Source organism: Antedon bifida, chromosome 3 (assembly GCF_963402885.1).
Source record: "Antedon bifida chromosome 3, ecAntBifi1.1, whole genome shotgun sequence".
Classification (NCBI taxonomy): domain Eukaryota; kingdom Metazoa; phylum Echinodermata; class Crinoidea; order Comatulida; family Antedonidae; genus Antedon; species Antedon bifida.
The window spans coordinates 23,510,222-23,528,149 of NC_136228.1; the positions used below are offsets into that span (position 1 = coordinate 23,510,222).

The 17,928-nt window shown below is 34.3% G+C and overlaps 2 protein-coding genes across 2 annotated transcripts; both read right to left on the reverse strand.

Moving 5' to 3' along the window:
• Positions 1 to 251: 251 nt before the first annotated feature.
• LOC144838312 (uncharacterized) lies at positions 252 to 2,439 on the reverse strand. The gene is made up of 4 exons (XM_078693647.1): positions 2,399 to 2,439; positions 2,028 to 2,257; positions 1,230 to 1,350; positions 252 to 447 (listed from the first exon to the last, which is right to left on the reverse strand). Exons 1-4 carry the CDS (start codon positions 2,437 to 2,439, stop codon positions 252 to 254), a joined length of 588 nt encoding a protein of 195 aa, XP_078549773.1.
• Positions 2,440 to 5,333: 2,894 nt separating this feature from the next.
• Positions 5,334 to 5,939, reverse strand: LOC144838767 (uncharacterized). The gene is made up of 2 exons (XM_078694240.1): positions 5,512 to 5,939; positions 5,334 to 5,408 (listed from the first exon to the last, which is right to left on the reverse strand). Exons 1-2 carry the CDS (start codon positions 5,851 to 5,853, stop codon positions 5,394 to 5,396), a joined length of 357 nt encoding a protein of 118 aa, XP_078550366.1. The 5' UTR covers positions 5,854 to 5,939; the 3' UTR covers positions 5,334 to 5,393.
• Positions 5,940 to 17,928: the final 11,989 nt, after the last annotated feature.

Genomic DNA, 17,928 nt, shown 5'->3' on the forward strand with positions numbered 1-17,928 from the left:
CTACATTTACATTGTCCCATTGATTGTCAATACACAAAACATCTAAGTCTTTTCTTGACGTTACACATCTAATATGCTGAGGTTTCACTAGTCTCATAGCAATGTTGCGAAGCAATTCTTCCAAATGTAAATGAATTAAATCATTTTGGAAAAAAGTATAAATTATTTTAAAATCCATTAAATACAAACAAGTATCATTTAAGAATCCCGTTTTTGGTACAAACAACTTGTTAAAAAACTTTAAAAATTGTTTAAAGTTCGGTTCCAGTTTCTTCACAGTACGTTGTCATTTTCAGGCACTCTACTGTGGCACCATTGCTGCCCATTGTGATGTGCACAGGTATTGGCAGCTCTGTAATCTCTCCCTCGACATCCGAAAGATCGGTGACCGTGATGACATACTCTGTTTCTTCGCTGATGACCAGCAGGTCATATGGACGTAGAAATCTATAAATTAAATGATACAATAAATTACATATTTACGAACATTATGGATCATTTGATGGATATAAAGGAAGGTTATCTGTAAATTGTATAATGATGGTTTTTTTAACAATTGTCCAATAAAATTGAATTGTGTTTCCTGTATGTAGGAAAGCATGTAAACAAAGTTACAAAAAAGAATGGGCTGTAACTAATACAGTAAATCAAATCAGTTTGGTTTCAAATATTTATACATTTTTTCAATATTAGCCTAATGTAATTCATATGACAATATAATTTAATTGCACTTAGGAGCTGGGATTATAGTTGTAAGTTTTTCTTCTTTCCCTTCATTGACATAGGTAAAAATTTGTAAATAAAACTTTTTATGTATGAATTTAACTAATTGGCTATTTAACAAATTTATATTTGGAAAGGATTATATACACATGTTGTTAAATGCATGTATGCACTGTGGATAAGGAGTATTAGGAGCTTCCCTATGAGCAGGAAGATTATATAGTTTTGCTATAACAAAAGCTCGTCCTTAGTGACAAGTTCAAATCTAGTTGCTTTTAACATTGGCAGTTGCGTCCAATGTCAGAATTGTTCTAGGCTTTATATGAAATTGTAAATGTCTGTTACAAAAGCTTCAATCGACTCACCATTTCGTTGATTTCTTTTCTGAAAGTTCCAGAGTTACGTTTACTGTACTATTAACTTTGTTTGACTTGGGTGCACGAGGAAGTGACCTGTGTATAAGACGCACCCAAAATTTAGAGGTCAAATTTGTGCGTCAAAAGTGCATCTTGTACATCAACATATACGGTAATGGTTTCAGATCAATTAAAAAACTCTGATTGAACATCCATCTTGTTGTATTAAGGCAACATGCTGATGAGTATGAAGAATGTATAGGTTTCATATCTGCAAAATAAATGCATCTTTCTTGTTTAAAGATATATTGTTTCCCCAAAACATGAAAAATGAAATAGGCCATTTTGTTACTCACTTTTTCGTAAAAAAAAAATAAACCAAACAAAAAAAGCGATTTAAAATCATCATTTTTTTGGAACTCGGGGCGCTGATATTCAAAATATTGTTGTTTAATCAACAACTAATGAATATGGACAATATGCTAATAATAATGATTGCATATTTTTTTTAACTAAACAAAAAAAGTTTAGTGTCACGATTATCGGAAAACAGATTTTTTTTGCATCCAATCGTCAAAAAGATAAAAAGCCGGAACTAACTTTACCTCCAACGCTTAAAAATCTACCGATGAAACCCAACATTTCTTTTAAAACCCTTAATGATATCTTCCTAAGAAAGAAATATGGAACAATATTGTAATATTTAAATCTACTTTTCGCAGTACATCTGAGATAGATGAGGTAGGTATCCAAGGCGGAGATCTTTCCCGAAGTTTTCCATTGTGCTCACCTTTGTCAGAATTAAGCATAGTATTTTGCTTTGTCTGCATTATTCATCATAGTGTAGGTACAGAATTGTGTAAGTAAATCTATTAAATGTCACTGTTTACAAATTATACCATTTAATTTTAACTCTTGATACATCAGAATGTAAATTACAAGACCTACCAATCAAAACAACTTCCTTTCCTTCATGAATTTTTAGAATATCCTTCTGGGTCTTTGTTACAGCTGGAACCAGATAACGTCTGAGTCTCTGTATTCTATAAAATGTGTTATATTTACTATGTGTAGTTTCATAAACTTGGCAAATAGAGCTATCTTTCCATAGTTGTTTCCAGAAGCCAATATAGCAGTTGATGTTAAAACCTATTGTTGAGGTGCCCATTAACACATATCTTAAAAATATTACAATTAATAATTAATAGATACAGTATTATAGTGTCTTTAATGAGACATCACCACTAGAACAGGAAATTTAACAGAAATATGTTTTTTACTGTTATTGCTATTCAATCATCATAAGTACGATGTCCTACCCATTAAAATATAATGCTGATCCAATAAACTTGGTGTCCATTTTGACAAGCTCATTGCATGTTTGCTTGGAAAAGTTCTTATTTACACTCATGGGCGCCAAAGACTTTAAACAGTTTGCATATTAAACATGTCTCATCATTGAGGAGTAGTGGAGAATCTTCCATAATATTGATATGTTTAATGTTGTCAGAAGATTCTTTATCAGTTTCTTCAGTAGTAATGTTTTCCTCATTATCACTGTAGCCAAATTCTTCATTAGCAAAAGTTGTTTCTTGAAGGTTAAAAGCTGCAGTTGGACTATAATAAAGTACAATGAGACTTGATTCAATTTTTTTTCAATTAGAATTTAGGTTGGTGGTTTAAGTTTTGACCACAGATTCTTCCCCTTTTTTCCAACTTGAGACATGTAGAATAGTATGGTATATAAATTAACCATTTCCTTCGACTATAACATAAAAATGAAGGCACACTATAGTCACCTTACTGACATTATGAACGGCAATAATATGTAATACAGCTTTAGTAATTGCATGTGTCTTGATAGAATTTAAACAGTAGTCTTAAAATAAGCATACCGTATTGTTTCTAATAAACGCCCCTTCTGAGATTTTTTCCATATAGTAATGAGTGCTCAAATAGAATTGCATGTGTATCAAGTCCATATAGGACTTGATATTAAATTTAAATTGGTATTAAAGGGAAAATATTTATTTCACAATGATGTACCCACTAGCGATGGACTTATCTGTTCAAATAACTAGCAAACGGGATATGGCCTAGATATAGCTTGCACATTAACTTTTTTCAACAAATAACAAACTTTTTAACTGTTTTAAAGCAGCCTGTTTAGGTAATTTAAAAAAAAAAAAAAAAAATTATTATTATTTTTTTCGCATTTGGAAAATATTTTGTTTTATACTATTGCTTTTGAAATACAGCAGCGCCACCTATTTTGTACTATCGTGGCGATTTGAATGTTATGACTGGTTTTTCGCGATGGAAGTATATTTCTGGAGAGATATACGTACTAATTTAGATCAAAAAGACATTTAAATTAGCTTTAGATTGTTTGTAGGATTTTGATTAATTAATGGGAACATCTCTGCAAGACGTGGAATTGTTGGAAAAAACAGAATTAGCCTAGATGAGTTGTCTGTCGAAGTTTTGTCTTTCACTTTTTTTCAGCCAACCCAAGCTAGTACTGGGTCTAGCCTAGGCCTGTTAGTATTAGGCCTAGCCTAGGCGTTTTAGCCTTGCTAGGCCTAGGATTGTTTGGTCGTTTGTTGACATAATTAACACTAAAGTAGGTGTGTTTATAAAATCCATATAAATATAACATTTAATATAATATTAAAAACCAAATGTTACTGTTTTAATCAATGTGAATCAAATGTAGGCCTTGACAATATGGCTACCTTTTTTATTTGATTCAAATGATAGGAATCTATTTAAATGTCATAAAACAAATAATGAATGTTTTATATTTGTGAAATGGTACAAATAATGGCATTTGGTGAATGATGAAAGGTTAAATATCAACTCGGCATTTCCTCGTTGATATATAACCTTTCATCATTCACCTCATGCTATTACACTCATAAACATTCATTATATAATAGAAATGTGAAGTAAAGTATAAGCATATCACATAAATGTAACTTTGACGGCTTAAGGTACATTCACACCAGATCTGATTTTCGTTTCGGAAGACTAACCCAAAATTAATTTGAATGCTACATCACACTCTTTAGTGGTTTTAGAATAGGAGCGTGTGCTGTACGTGCATTTAAAATTGTTTCGTTAGCTTTCCGAAACGAAAATTGGATCTGATGTGAATATACCTTTAGAATGAATGAATCATAGGCTACATATGTTTTTTTGTAAAATAACAGTTTACTTTTAGTAACAGTGCCCATCACAAAGGGTGGAAACAACATCGGTATGCAGCAGCATATTATGCAGGCAGCAGCGGTGCGCAGCAGCAGTAATAGCGACGGTAGCAACAGCACTAACCACAGAGAAGCAACATCGGCATGCGGCAGCATATTATGCAGGCAGCAGCGGTGCGCAGCAGCAGTAATAGCGACGGTAGCAACAGCACTAACCACAGAGAAGCAACATCGGCATGCGGCAGCATGAAACATGTGGAAAAAGATACTTCATTGTTCCTTTTCCTCATCTTGACAGGACAGTTTTTTATGTAAAGCACCGTCTTTGCTGAATGCACTACCCATCGAAATTCGAAACTCTACATCATTTAATATTTTTAAAGTTCGACTAAAAAAGGTCAATTACTGCGCAGATATTGAGTAGCTCAGTAATGGCTGAGGCCACAACCTCCTTCCTGTTGGCCTGTCTTCCAACATTCTCGTACCTTTAAAAGAGAAACAGGTACGTTAATAAAACATGGTTAGATTACTTTAAATATATCAAAAATATATAATACTTTTGGCAGGTAATTTAATAAGTTTGTGTAACTTCAGATAAACTAAAATGTTTACCATCTTCCAGAATTTAAAACTGATAATCTTCATTGCATCAAGAATTCCTTCATTCATGTCAGAAAATCGGCCACTTAGACTGTCATCCAATGAGTCCAAGATGTCATCCATAGCTTTATCAATGTTGCCTTGTCCAGTAAGGCCTTCTCCATAGAACTCAAGACATTCTCCAAGGCTTTGCAATTTTGGTGTCATATGTCTAAAACAAAATAGGTTACAGATATAATAAATGACTGACATAATAAATGACTGACATTTACGTTCTCTAGTTAGGAAGGTATTGTTCAATTGAAACGGTATTTATCAAAGTCACTATACTTGCCTGTTCTTGTACTTTTTAAGTGTACTGAAAGCAGCATTCATGGTAGTGGCAACATCAGCTGTAGCATTTTTAATTTGGGCGGCCAGAGAAACTTTTGAAAGAACCATGATACTTTATCATGTCGTTTTTAGGATTTTCCTTGGCCTTGGCACTCATTGCTCCAGATGTTCCTTATTGCAACTGTATCTATAATATGATAATAAATTACATTACAATTAAAATTACTTTCCAATTCGATCTTCATTTAGTTATTAGGTTGCAGAAAAGGAAATAAAATTCTTAACATTACCTGGTTAAAATGTGTAACAAGTGCTTTATAGCCTGATATAATATGCTGTAAAGCCCTTTGGAGATGTGGCAGCCATCTGGTACCACCAACTTGGGTTGGTACTACCTGATCTGTGTTGGTTGCCTCTGCTACTAGCTTCAATCCACTTCTGTTTTTAGAGCTCTGCTTATAGAATAAGTATAGGTTGAGCATGAAGGTACTGAGATTTGTATACATATTCACCGACTTTATGCCGTCTTTAAATGCAAGTTCCAGATGGTGTGCTGTGCAATGGACTGCCTGAAGTTGATCATTATATTCATCCTTCATTAGTTTGGCAACCCCATTATTTCTTCCAAGCATCACTGCTGCCCCATCTGTTCCCAAACCTACCAACTTCTGTTTACACTTGAAACCATTGCTTGCTTAATCGAAGGAGCATCAGCAGTTGGAATATTTTTAACTCCAACAAATTCAGTGTAGACAGTGCCTTCAGCGATGGACTTATCTGTTGTTCCATCTGAAATAAGTGAGAACAATTTTGCATTTTCTAACTTCTGCTGAAGTTGTGTTCTTTGTACCTGCAACAAAAAACACCTTTTTAAAAATTTACTATAGGAAATTAAATAATTTGTTGATAAAAAATTACTTTCTTTTTTGTTAGGTCATATTTTCTAGCACATGCAAAGTATTACTTTTTACTATTAATTACATTAAAACCCAGTTATCTTAAAAATTAACGTTCGCGGCGATAAGCAATTATAGGGGCGCTGTTTACACTAAACTTACCTCAGCTATATAATGTATGACGATCTGTCATTATGGTAATTCCTACCGACATCCACACCTTTCACCGTGTCCCTTTCACCGTGTCCATGGTTGCCATCCATTTAAAATCTGTGAATGGTCTGCAATTTTTAGCAATTGCGTGTGCATTCCGGAATAACACCGTTAAATTATTCATTATTTTCTTGTTCATCCCTTGAATTATTTTTTCAGCTTGAGATGTTCCAGGGGTTTTGGACTTTGCATCTTCCCGACCAATAACAACTGAATGACTTTCACTTTTTTGATGTTCTTTAATTGAATCTATTTTGAAATGACTTGTACTAGAGACAAAGATGTTTTTCTTTCGTCGAGTCAGTGTCGCCTCTTTATATACATTCTTACAAACCCTACATGCCATAACATCTTTTTCTTTGTCATAATCGAGCCATGGTATTGGTGTTCCCACTTGAGCTTAGTCAATCAGTATTATCAAAGAAAAGAGAAAGAGGAAATCCAGGAAATACACTTTTATTTAGTCATTTGATATGTTTTTATTATATAAACATTTACAAAACTGGCCGGCCTACATATGCCCAACTAATATAACGTCATTGTTTAACTGGCCAAGCGGACTTGTTATTTGGCTGCTTTATTGGTCCGCCACGCATTTAACTGGCCATTGGCCGGCGGACCAGTGTTATTTCGAATCCTGATATATATATAAATATTCAGTTTAATGTAACCGTCTAAAAAGTGTTCAATACAGTAAAGTAGAGCTGAAACATACGTTGAGTCTGGAAAAAGAGAAAAAACTACAGTTTGGTCTCTACAGGCCTGTTTCATGAGTCGTGCAACTCGCCTATAACGAGACTTCAATGAAAAAAATCAATTACAACGTTGCTTTTATAAGCACATTTACTTTAGAATTAGCATGTACTAGGTGCTATGTTTTGGAATGTTAAAATGCTTTCTTTCTGTGTCGGCAAGAGGACACAAGTTCGTTACATTTGTTTAATGTTGATAATTCAGAGTGGCGGATGATAAATAATTTGCTAGGTTGCATTTTTGTTTGCGCTACTATATGCTTCAGTAGATGGCAAGATGCGCCATGAGATTGAATAATCTGTGTTGTTGTCTTTGTGTGTCCAAATATGTTTACTGAGTTCAGTTGAGTTTCTAGAACGTGTATGCCGGAATGATGAGGTGTGATTTCTGTACCGTGTCTTAAAATTATTTTCAGTGAGACCAATATAAGTTTTCAAAGTGGAGTACTGTCTTTGCATGTCACTGTGGCTTGGTATATTACAGATGATTGTAGGCAATCTCCGAGCATGTGTCTTTCTGTCGGCAGTTGCATGTTTTGTTTTCTTGTGTGTTTACCACGGATGTTGATTCGGGCTGGTTAAATATTCTCTTGTTGTGACTGTCTATTATCCATCTCTATCAGCAATGATCTGCTGAACAAAGCAATAGACTTCGCTGCTAGCTATGACGATATTACCAACAACGAAAGAGACACAATACATACCAAAAAATCAACATTGTCAAACAAACAGCAACCATGGCAAAAGAAAGTCCCCACATCATTCGATGTGACTATGGGTAGTTATGATGGTGTAGAAACGGGTGAACTTGTTGGGAGCTTCCTGTAATACTAGTTACAAAAGAAACTAGGAATCAACATAGGACTTTACAGAGACGACAGCCTTGTTGTCACAGACACCACACCTAAAGTTACAGAAAACATTAAAAAAGACATATGCCGGATATTCAAAGATAATGGCTTACGTACAAACAAACAAGTCATTAACTTCCTAGACGTCACACTCAATCTAACCAGGAACACATACCAGCCCTACACCAAACCAAACGCCACGTTACAGTATATCCATCAACAAAGTAACCATCCACCGATCATTCTAAAGCATATACCTGCTGGAATAAATAAATGACTCTCGTCCTTGTCATCCGACAAGAACTCATTCAACCAAGCCGCCCCTATCGACAGTGGATACCAGCACACACTAAAATATGAGCCGGTAATCCAGAGCAGACGAAAAAACAGACAACGAAACGACATTCTCTGGTTCAGCAAAAACGCACAAACATTGGAAAGAAATTCTTATCCTTAGTGGACAAACATTTTACAAAAGATAACGAACTAAGGAAGATTAGCTACAGCTGTACGAACAATATGAAACAGATAATAGACAGTCACAACAAGAGAATACTTAACCAGCCCAAATCAACATCTGTGGTAAACACACAAGAAAACAAAACATGCAACTGCCGACAGAAAGACAAATGCATGCTTAACGGAAATTTCCTACAATGATCTGTAATATACCAAGCCACAGTGACACGCAAGGACAAATCCACTTCGGAAACTTATGTCGATCTCACTGAAAATGATTTTAAGACACGGTACAGAAATCACACCTCATCATTCTGGCATACACGTTCTAGAAACTCAACTGAACTCAGCTACATGCTAATTCTACAAGTAAACGTTGTAATTGATTTTTCATTAAAGTCTCCTAATGAGTGAGTTGCACGACTCACGAAACAGGCCTGTAGAAACCAAACTGTAGTTTTTTCTCTTTTTCCAGACTCAACGTATCATTAAAATGTTTCAATCTGCCAACTGATTGACAGACTTCATGCATGTCCCTCTCAACGTGCGCCCCAGATTAATATTCACACAGCATGAGTTCCATATCCAGTATTGCTGTCATTTTTTAGCTTACAGATATTTCAAAGTGAAGGAATACTTCGGGTATAACAAAATATTTTGTCAGGGGAAGAGTGCACTTTTATTATACTTAGTTATCCCATGCGAAATTATTATTAAGGCAAACAAGACCGTGCGGAGCACGAGTTACTGCTAGACCACAATTTAATTATAAAAGTACCGTATTAAATAAATAACAAATCTCCCACACACACAAAAATTGCAAAATATCAAAACCATTGAAATAAAAAAATGTAAATGAATAAAAATAAACACACACAAACAAAACGATTCCAAATGGTTTGATGGTTGAACATGAAAACAACTTTTAAGTTGTTAAAACAGCAATGTGTTTTCATTCGATTTATGTCCACTTTTTTATTTTATCTAATATCAAATAATTAATACACCTCGAAAATACTTTTGTTAGTGTTTGCGCGAATTATCTAATTGACACAGCACAATTTTTCGTTAGCTTCTTTTATTTTCGTAAAGTCTGAACAGTCGAAAGTAAAGTCTAAAGTTCCTTTAAATCCAGTATTGCTTTCATCTTGTTAGCTTACATATATTTAAAAGTGAAAGGATAATGTATAACAAAATCAATGGCCGTAAATAGTTCCACTATTAATAGTTAAATAGTTATAAAGTATATTAGCACTTTAATGTACCTCATCTTCACTACAAAGTACTTCACTCTCCAAATTCAGTGTAGCTTGATTCTACATCGCCGAATTGAAGTAATTCTTCAATCCAGTAAAATCTGAAATTTATTTGTAACATTTATGAATATGAGATCCTGTATCAGAGTAGAATTATTTAATGGCAAGTTTTAATTCCGGTTGGAAATGCATTCACTATGATGATGCTAACTCTGACGGTCGTGAGTAACTCCCTATTGTGTTGACATTGTAGGTTTTTTATATCTAGGTATGTTATGAATTAAATTAAGTCAATAATAATTATAATGATGCATACAACACAATAATACCCAGTCTATTCACAATGGACATTGGAGAAGGATTTTTAATACAATATTAATTTTAAACTAGATTTGAACTCGTCACTACGGACGAGTTAGGTTATCCGCAGAGCAAACGCCACGTGCACGTCATACGTTAGAATATTGAGCAGAGAAAAACGATTATGCCATTGAAAAAATGTTAGTGTGCTCTCTATTTTGTGTCACGTCTAAGTATAATCAGTTTACACTATATGTTGTATACGTACTACATACAGTGAAGAATTGGTGAAAATAAGTGGCCCAAGTTATTGACGCTTTTGGACATGATGACGTCATCACAATTTTAAAAACGGTATATCATGCGAAAGATAATTGATTGGCCTAGACAATATAAAAAAATGGGGGAAAATGGAATACGGATAAGTGGAGATGCGCTCTATTAAATGTGATGAGCTATGACGAAAGAGACAAAAATCCGCTATTTTATATTCAAGTGGCCATACGATGACGTCACTATGTCCAGTTAGCCATATCGATGCTTGATTGTATATCTACAACTCATCAACTTCCATAATATGTAATACAAAATAAACTTCATCATGTAGTTTAGAATCTATGACTGTTTAAAAAAAGGCATAATTTTGACGAATTTTTGAACTTTTTCATCAAAAACGCACGCAAATTATCCAATTCCACGTGCTCGTATGACGTAATTTTAAGTCGAAATTGTTTAAAAGTTGGTAAAATTACTAGAAAAGGCTGAAAAAACATAAATCACGCGAAAAAATTATATTTTTGCGCTACATGCGCACGCGCGCGTAAAATTATTGCGCGTGCGTGGGAATTTTTGAAATGCTCAAAATGACATGAAACGCGTAGAAAGTTGATTAGAAGTTGATTTTTCGCATTTTGAAATTTTAAACGCGCGTTCGCGCGTAACTTTCTTTGAAACATGCCATTTTTAATCCATAGAAAGTTTGCCCTTGATATGACTTAAATGTTCACCAAGTGTCATTACAAAATGACTTTTGGTTTTTAGTCTATGTTAAATACGCAAAATTCATAAAATCGCGCGTAGCTTACGCTGCGCGACTCTAAAGTAAAAAAACGAACTGTCCTGCACTTCTACAGATAGAGGTAAATCTTCTGACAAAGTTATACGATGTAATGTTGATCAGAATTTGAGATACACGTGACACAAAATTCTGGGAAAGAAAGAAGAATAACATAGAAAAAAAAAAAAAAAAAAAAAGATCCTGACAATAACAAGGGGTTATCCGCCAAGTGCGGATAACCAAAAAGAAATGAAAAAGACTTAAAAATTCTGGAGTTTTGACAAGGGGAAACATTTAAAAAATAGTATTATTTTACATCGCTCGGAAAATGTAAGCATCATCAGTTTCTTCATTAGAGGATTAACATTCCTTGCTATTGCTGATGTAATTTCGTCTTGAATTTCATAGAAGTTTACTGAGTAAAAATAATTACCATTCATTCAATCAAATCTTTTTGCATAATTTATTTGTGTACGGTTCACCATTAATTTAGTATGTTATGTTAATGTATCCCATCAAAACAACAATAATAAATAAATGGACATCCAAAATTCATTTATACTTTTACTAAGTTTGAATTGAATTGTTCAGATTTGATATAAAAAAGTTCTCTAAATTTATGGATAAAAAAAACAATACTTTCCTTTTCATGATTTTCTATCCTAGTTATGCATGCCGATAACAGCTAGATCAGCTGCTACTGTCATTGCTACTGTTCTCTTCCAATACTGTGAGACAGATCCTGAAGGGTGGTTATCTCGGTTTTGCTGTCTCCCACAGACCGTTTGCTTTTGTAGTCAAGGAATCCCATTTCCACACCTGAATTATTGGAAGGCAGACATATTCCATTTAGAGTAATAATAATAAATTCATATACAAATTGTTTGAAAAGCAGTGCCTTTTAATCCAATGTGTCCAATTTTTTAGCTTGTACTTCTTGGCATTTGGGGCTTTGGCAGAAATGACCGTTTCAAAGAACCGCTGTCCCTTTGGGGAATTATCAAAAAAGCTGAACAATTCTCGGAAGGAATCTATTTGAGATTTGTGAAATTTTACATGCATGGCAATTAATAAGATTCATGAAATGTAAACAACCCTGTTATACTGTGGATCAGGAGCATGTTTTGCAATTTCTGCATGCACACCCTTTGCGTTAGAACTAATAGAAGCTGTTGTCATAGGCTTGACCCCTACAGTTTGTAAGTGATATTTTATGAATGTCCAAACGATTTCCTAAATGGCATCACTTATTGCAATGCCCATTGTTCTTTCCAAATGGCACATGTCTAGTAAAACCTTGCATTTTTGGGTTAGATGGGTCGCTTATGACATCGAGGAAACATAAACAGACAGTACAACTGCAAAAGTTTACCAAAATCATGGCCAAGAATGATCGCAATGATTTTCTGAGAATGTAATAAAGTGAATTTCAGTATATTTTCAAACTGTGAATTATTGTGAAAATCAGTTTACACTTTTCAAGTAACATGAAAGTTAATTAAAACCATGAGCATAAAAAATGTTTGCCCAAACTGTTGCTAGGTGTGCTAAATATCATAGAAAAAGCTCTCAACTTTCATAAAATAGGGTAAAATAATTTTTAGATACACTAATATGTATCTTCGAGTGTTTTAATTTCATAATACTTTGCTACCATGAAGGGTTTCTCTGTTTTCCACAAGATACATCTTGTATGAGAATGTGGCATGTTGTTGCATTGTCAACATTATGCTTGCTTATCTAAACTCATCTGTTTAAATAAAGGTAGGTATCCACCTCAACATTATTTAATGTCACCTTTGACCCAATATTTTCTTCTCCAACCTCGGAGGCGAACTCGTTTTGTTTGCACTTCATAGTGCTTCCACCATCAGTTATTTTGAAATCTAACCTCCTCCACTTATTGTTGTGGTCCACCCTCATAGGATACACCTGCAATATTCAAAACAACATTTCTTTTACAATATCTATTAATTAAAAAAATATTAAAATAATACACCAGATCGTCTTAGTGCCTCCCTCCTAAACATACAACTGATCGAAAACCAATACTAATAACGGTATCACAATAGATACAATGAAAATTAACATACATATAACATACAGTCTAAATGTACAGTAAACAAATACTATATGCACATTTACAATTTGTTATATGATTGCTCAATTTTACTTCTCAATTAACACTTTTATCATTATTCAATGACCTCTTCCACCATACCAGACAATGACAACTTCCTTTTCTCAGGAGAAGCTAGTGCCGTGGCAAGTGTTTCTTCTTCTGGATTTATTGACATTAGACAGAATATCAGAGACCCATGCCAAGCAGAAAACATTCTTATGGCATGCACATGCAGTAATGTAATAACGTTAAAATATACATACTCGTCTTCATCGACACTAACTACTGTTATTTTTTCCTCTTCACTCTCTACAATGACGTCTTCAGAAATCTAAAAAAAACACACTTCCTAGTTATTTCAATAATTAACTAGTAAACAGGCTTTCATTTACATTGAACGATATTGTAACCACTGTTTAAATAACACATTTCCCGACAAAACATTCATTACAATGACAATGACAACCACGACAGTAATAATAACACATCTTGGAAATCCAAGTACAGTATATACACTTTGTCAACAATAAATTCATTTATTATCGATAAATAATTTTTAAAAAAGACACCTCACTTCTTCTACTGTTGTCAAATCAGTGGATTACAAATACTTGATGTTGTTGTACATATCAACCTCAACATTATTCAATGTCACCATGGACCCAACATTTTCTTCCCCCACATCGGAGGTGGGGGAAGAACTCATTCCAAAGTTTGCACTTCATAGTGCTTCTACCATCAGATATTTTAAAGTCTAACCTCCTCAACTTATTTTTGTGGTCCATCCTCATAGGATACACCTCTTCCACCATAGCAGACACTGACAACTTCCTCTTCTCAGGAGAAGCTAGTGCCATGGCAAGTGTTTCTTCTTCTGGATGATAAAAGTCACTCACTAAGTTTATTCCACGTGTTCGTACTCCTTGTAATGAATCGAATGTAGATTCTGTACTATGATTGAGGTTAATTCCGTTTGTGCACTCTCGCTAATTGGAAATAACAGCCAGTGGACATTTTGCAGTTTCATGTTTCTCGTACATGAAATTAGTGATGTCTCTCCTCTTCCTGTCACTTTTTGGTAGACGTTGTGTAGGAAATGGATAAACCTTTATACTGTCAAGATGTTTTGAATTGGTATGTACAAGCCAGAGATATGTATTGACTATGACCTTGTTTAGCCAGTTGTCGATTCTTTTTATTTTCTGCATTATTTCATTTGGCTTACTTTTACAGTTATGTTTGATTGTTTCCATAACTTCAGTCTCACTTTTAGAAGTATTGATTTTTGTATTGGTCTGATGACAGCCGGCAGTTTCATCAATTCCTTCTGCTTTCTCATAGTACATTAAGCTATGGTCGTAACCTGTAGCTATATCGTGTGGTCGGGCGTTTTCAATGATGTGGTCATCGCAGAGTACCCAACTAATTATGCCACAGGAGTGATCCGGTACCATTGTAACATAGTGACCAGTGTCACATATATCGCCTCTGTGAACGATAACAGACTTTAAGTTGAAACTACAATTTACATCAATTAATAACTCTATTATGGGTTGTATAGCAACCAGCATCTTGCCTCTGCTTTGGCATTACAATCACCAACACATTTGGAACAGTTTTTAATTTTTAGCATGCCTAAACATCCACAATTCTCACATATTGATCTCCGTGATTGTCGAAAATTTAATTGGTGTCATCACAGTTGTTGCATGTTACAATTTCTTCAATTTCAATTGTGTTAAGCTTAATTACCGGACATCATTACGCATATGTGGCGTGAAATAAATTAAATGAGCATCATTTTGTTGTCCATACTGAAGTCTGTCAGCCGAAAGTACATTCAACAATGATTGAATATTCCTATATTTAATTGATTTGTTGGTCTTGAGAGATCCTAATAAACTTGAATAATTTCATTTATTGAGTTTTTTCCAAGTACTGTCAGAATGTCTAAAGATGTCGATACAATATAATATAATATATACGTTGGCATTGAACCAATAATTGTTGTGCATGTTTAGAAGTGGAATGAATTTTTTCTCTAGGTTCGGTGATTGATTTACACGTGATGTACATTCTTCTTTCTTTTTTGTTCCTGTTGGTTCAACTTCAACATCCACATCATGAGTTATGTAAGAAGCGTCGCCCTTGTTAGGTTTATTTTTCTTCTGATTACTCTCAATCACTGTTCCACTTGTCCTTTTCTTATCCGATTATGTAACTTTGAAAGGATTTGTTGGCCGCTGTTCATATTTGCCGTATTTTTTGTCTCTTAATGTGTCGAACTGTTTGCGCATCTTATTCCATCTCTCTTCCATGAGGACTGTCTTCTTTCTTCTAACCTTTCTGGTCCTATTTTTCAATGCGTTTTTGAGTGCTAAAGTCAGATGACTGTGCTGGGATTTGTTCTGAAGAATGTATATTTTTAATTGGTTGAATCTTTCTTCTTGTACAATTTTGTTTTACTGGGACATCTTGTTTCCACAAATTTGTATTTTTGGGATTGAACTTCTTTGGCGCTGTAAATTTCCAAGCATTAAACAGGACCAAAGTAGAAGCGTTGGGAGGAGCAGCTATTGAATATCCTCCATATATTTAGATCCAAATCGAGCATAGTTTTCGATAGTTTGTTACACTTACAGTTTCTCTTGCACCTTTAATTGTCTGCTTTGCCCACCTTGTAAAGCAAGTACCTAAACAACAGAAAAAAGGGTTTTTGTTTTATTAGCTATTGCGTAAATAAAAATAAACCATGCAATCATGTATTAATCGTCATCAAGACATATCCATATTTCCCGCTTCTTGCATGATTTCTTTACATATATATATGTGATGTACATGCGTGAGGGATAGTTTTAAGCTCGATGTCATTATTTAAAGCATTTCCTGTGACAATCCGCCAACAACGCTATGTCCATATTTATTTGACGAGGAATAGAAACACTAACATGCCATAGGCGAATACCTGCCTCGGTCCAGTAAAATACAGTAGGGGATAAAGACATAAACTGTATAAAGCATTTCACTTTTTGGTTTGACTCTCTGACTCCATTTTATTTTTCATTTTGATGTGTAGGCTTTTAAGCTTGTCACTGTGAAGTATGCACAATGTATTTGCCTCATGTGATACTTGGCGAAGTATTTGCTTACTATAGTACCAAGATCATCAATATTGCCTGCCAAAACTATGTGAGTCGCGTCTTTTTCACCAAGTCTTTTTAGGTATTCATTTAAAGAAGTTATGCCATGTACGTAATTGATTTTTTAAAACCTTTAATAAATTCGTTCATGCCACTTTTTCAAAATACTTTCCTCGTAAGTGTTCATATGCTTTGCTCCATTTTTCTTTTGTTATTGTAAAATGTGCAGTTCTTGGACTTTTTAATTTTTTGATTAGGCCTACTTGTTCTCCGATTGGTTCAGCAAAACACTTGCCTATAGTAGCCATTTCTATTGGGACATGAATGACGTCATGTCTTCTTTTTCTACGTTATCCCTGTTGAAATCGGTATTGTCAGATGCTCCACTTAAGTGTTTATCTATGTCGCTCTCTTCTTCTCTTCTTAATGGGACATTCTTCATGAATAATGTCATGTCTTCTTTTTCTACGTTATCCCTCGGAGGCGAACTCAGTCCAAAGTTTGCACTTCTCTGAGATCTAGATCTGAGTCTCTTCTTGCCCATATATTTCATCCCTCCACTAAGTTTTATGGAAATCGTTCATTTTCTTCGGCATCCGTTTCTCTATGGAATGCGTTGCCTATTGAAATCCGTCAGGCTACTTCCACCAGTGTCTTCAAATCTCTCCTCAAAACCCACCTTTTTAATTTGTAATTTTTCAAAATTTTCTGTCTTTGTAAAGCGCATTGAGGCTTTCAGCATAATGCGCTATATCAAGTACCAGTTATTATTATTATTATTATAGTGCTTCCACCATCAGATATTTTAAAGTCTAACCTCCTCCACTTATTTCTGTTGTCCACCCTCATAGGATACACCTGCAATATTCAAAACAACATTTGTTTAACTATATCTATTAATTAAAGGAACATTCCTTTTTCACATCTCTTGCATGAACATTCTTCAACACACACATTTTAATATATTCAGTTCCTTAAAAAAAGGATCATAGTGGGTTATGTCAGATAACAAAGTAATAATTCATATAATATGTTACAGTAGTAAATTAATTAGTTGATTTTATTGACATTAGACAGATTATCAGAGACCCATGCCAAGCAGAAAACATTCTTATGACGTGCACATGCAGTAATGTAATAACGTCAAAATATACGTACTCGTCTTCATCTACTCCAACTACAGTAATCTTTTCTTCTTTACTCTCTACAATGACGTCTTCAGAAATCTAAAAAAAACACACTTCCTAGTTATTTCAATAATTAACTAGTAAACAGGCTTTCATTTACATTGAACGATATTGTAACCACTGTTTAAATAACACATTTCCCGACAAAACATTCATTACAATGACAATGACAACCACGATTACAGTAATAATAACACATTTTGGAAATCCAAGTATAGTATATGCACTTTGTCAACAATAAATTCATTTAATATCGATAAATAATTTTTACACCTCACCTCTACTGTTGTTAGATCCGTCGATTGTAAATACTTCACATTGTTGTAGGTATCCACCTCAACATTATTTAATGTCACCATGGACCCGATATTTCCTTCTCCCACCTCGGAGGCGAACTCGTTCCACAGTTTGCACTTCATGCTTGATATCTAATCTTCTCCACTTATTGTTGTCGTCCACCCTCATAGGATACAC

Bases quoted from the DNA above. Each gene is read 5' to 3' on its own strand.
- LOC144838767 (XM_078694240.1), bottom strand. From the start codon at position 5,853: ATGCTTGGAAGAAATAATGGGGTTGCCAAACTAATGAAGGATGAATAT.
- LOC144838312 (XM_078693647.1), bottom strand. From the start codon at position 2,439: ATGGACACCAAGTTTATTGGATCAGCATTATATTTTAATGG. The intron at 2,258-2,398 runs GTAGGACATCGT...AATATTTTTAAG, and splicing joins TCAGCATTATATTTTAATGG to ATATGTGTTAATGGGCACCT. The intron at 1,351-2,027 runs GTAGGTCTTGTA...TTTATTTTGCAG, and splicing joins AAAGGAAGTTGTTTTGATTG to ATATGAAACCTATACATTCT.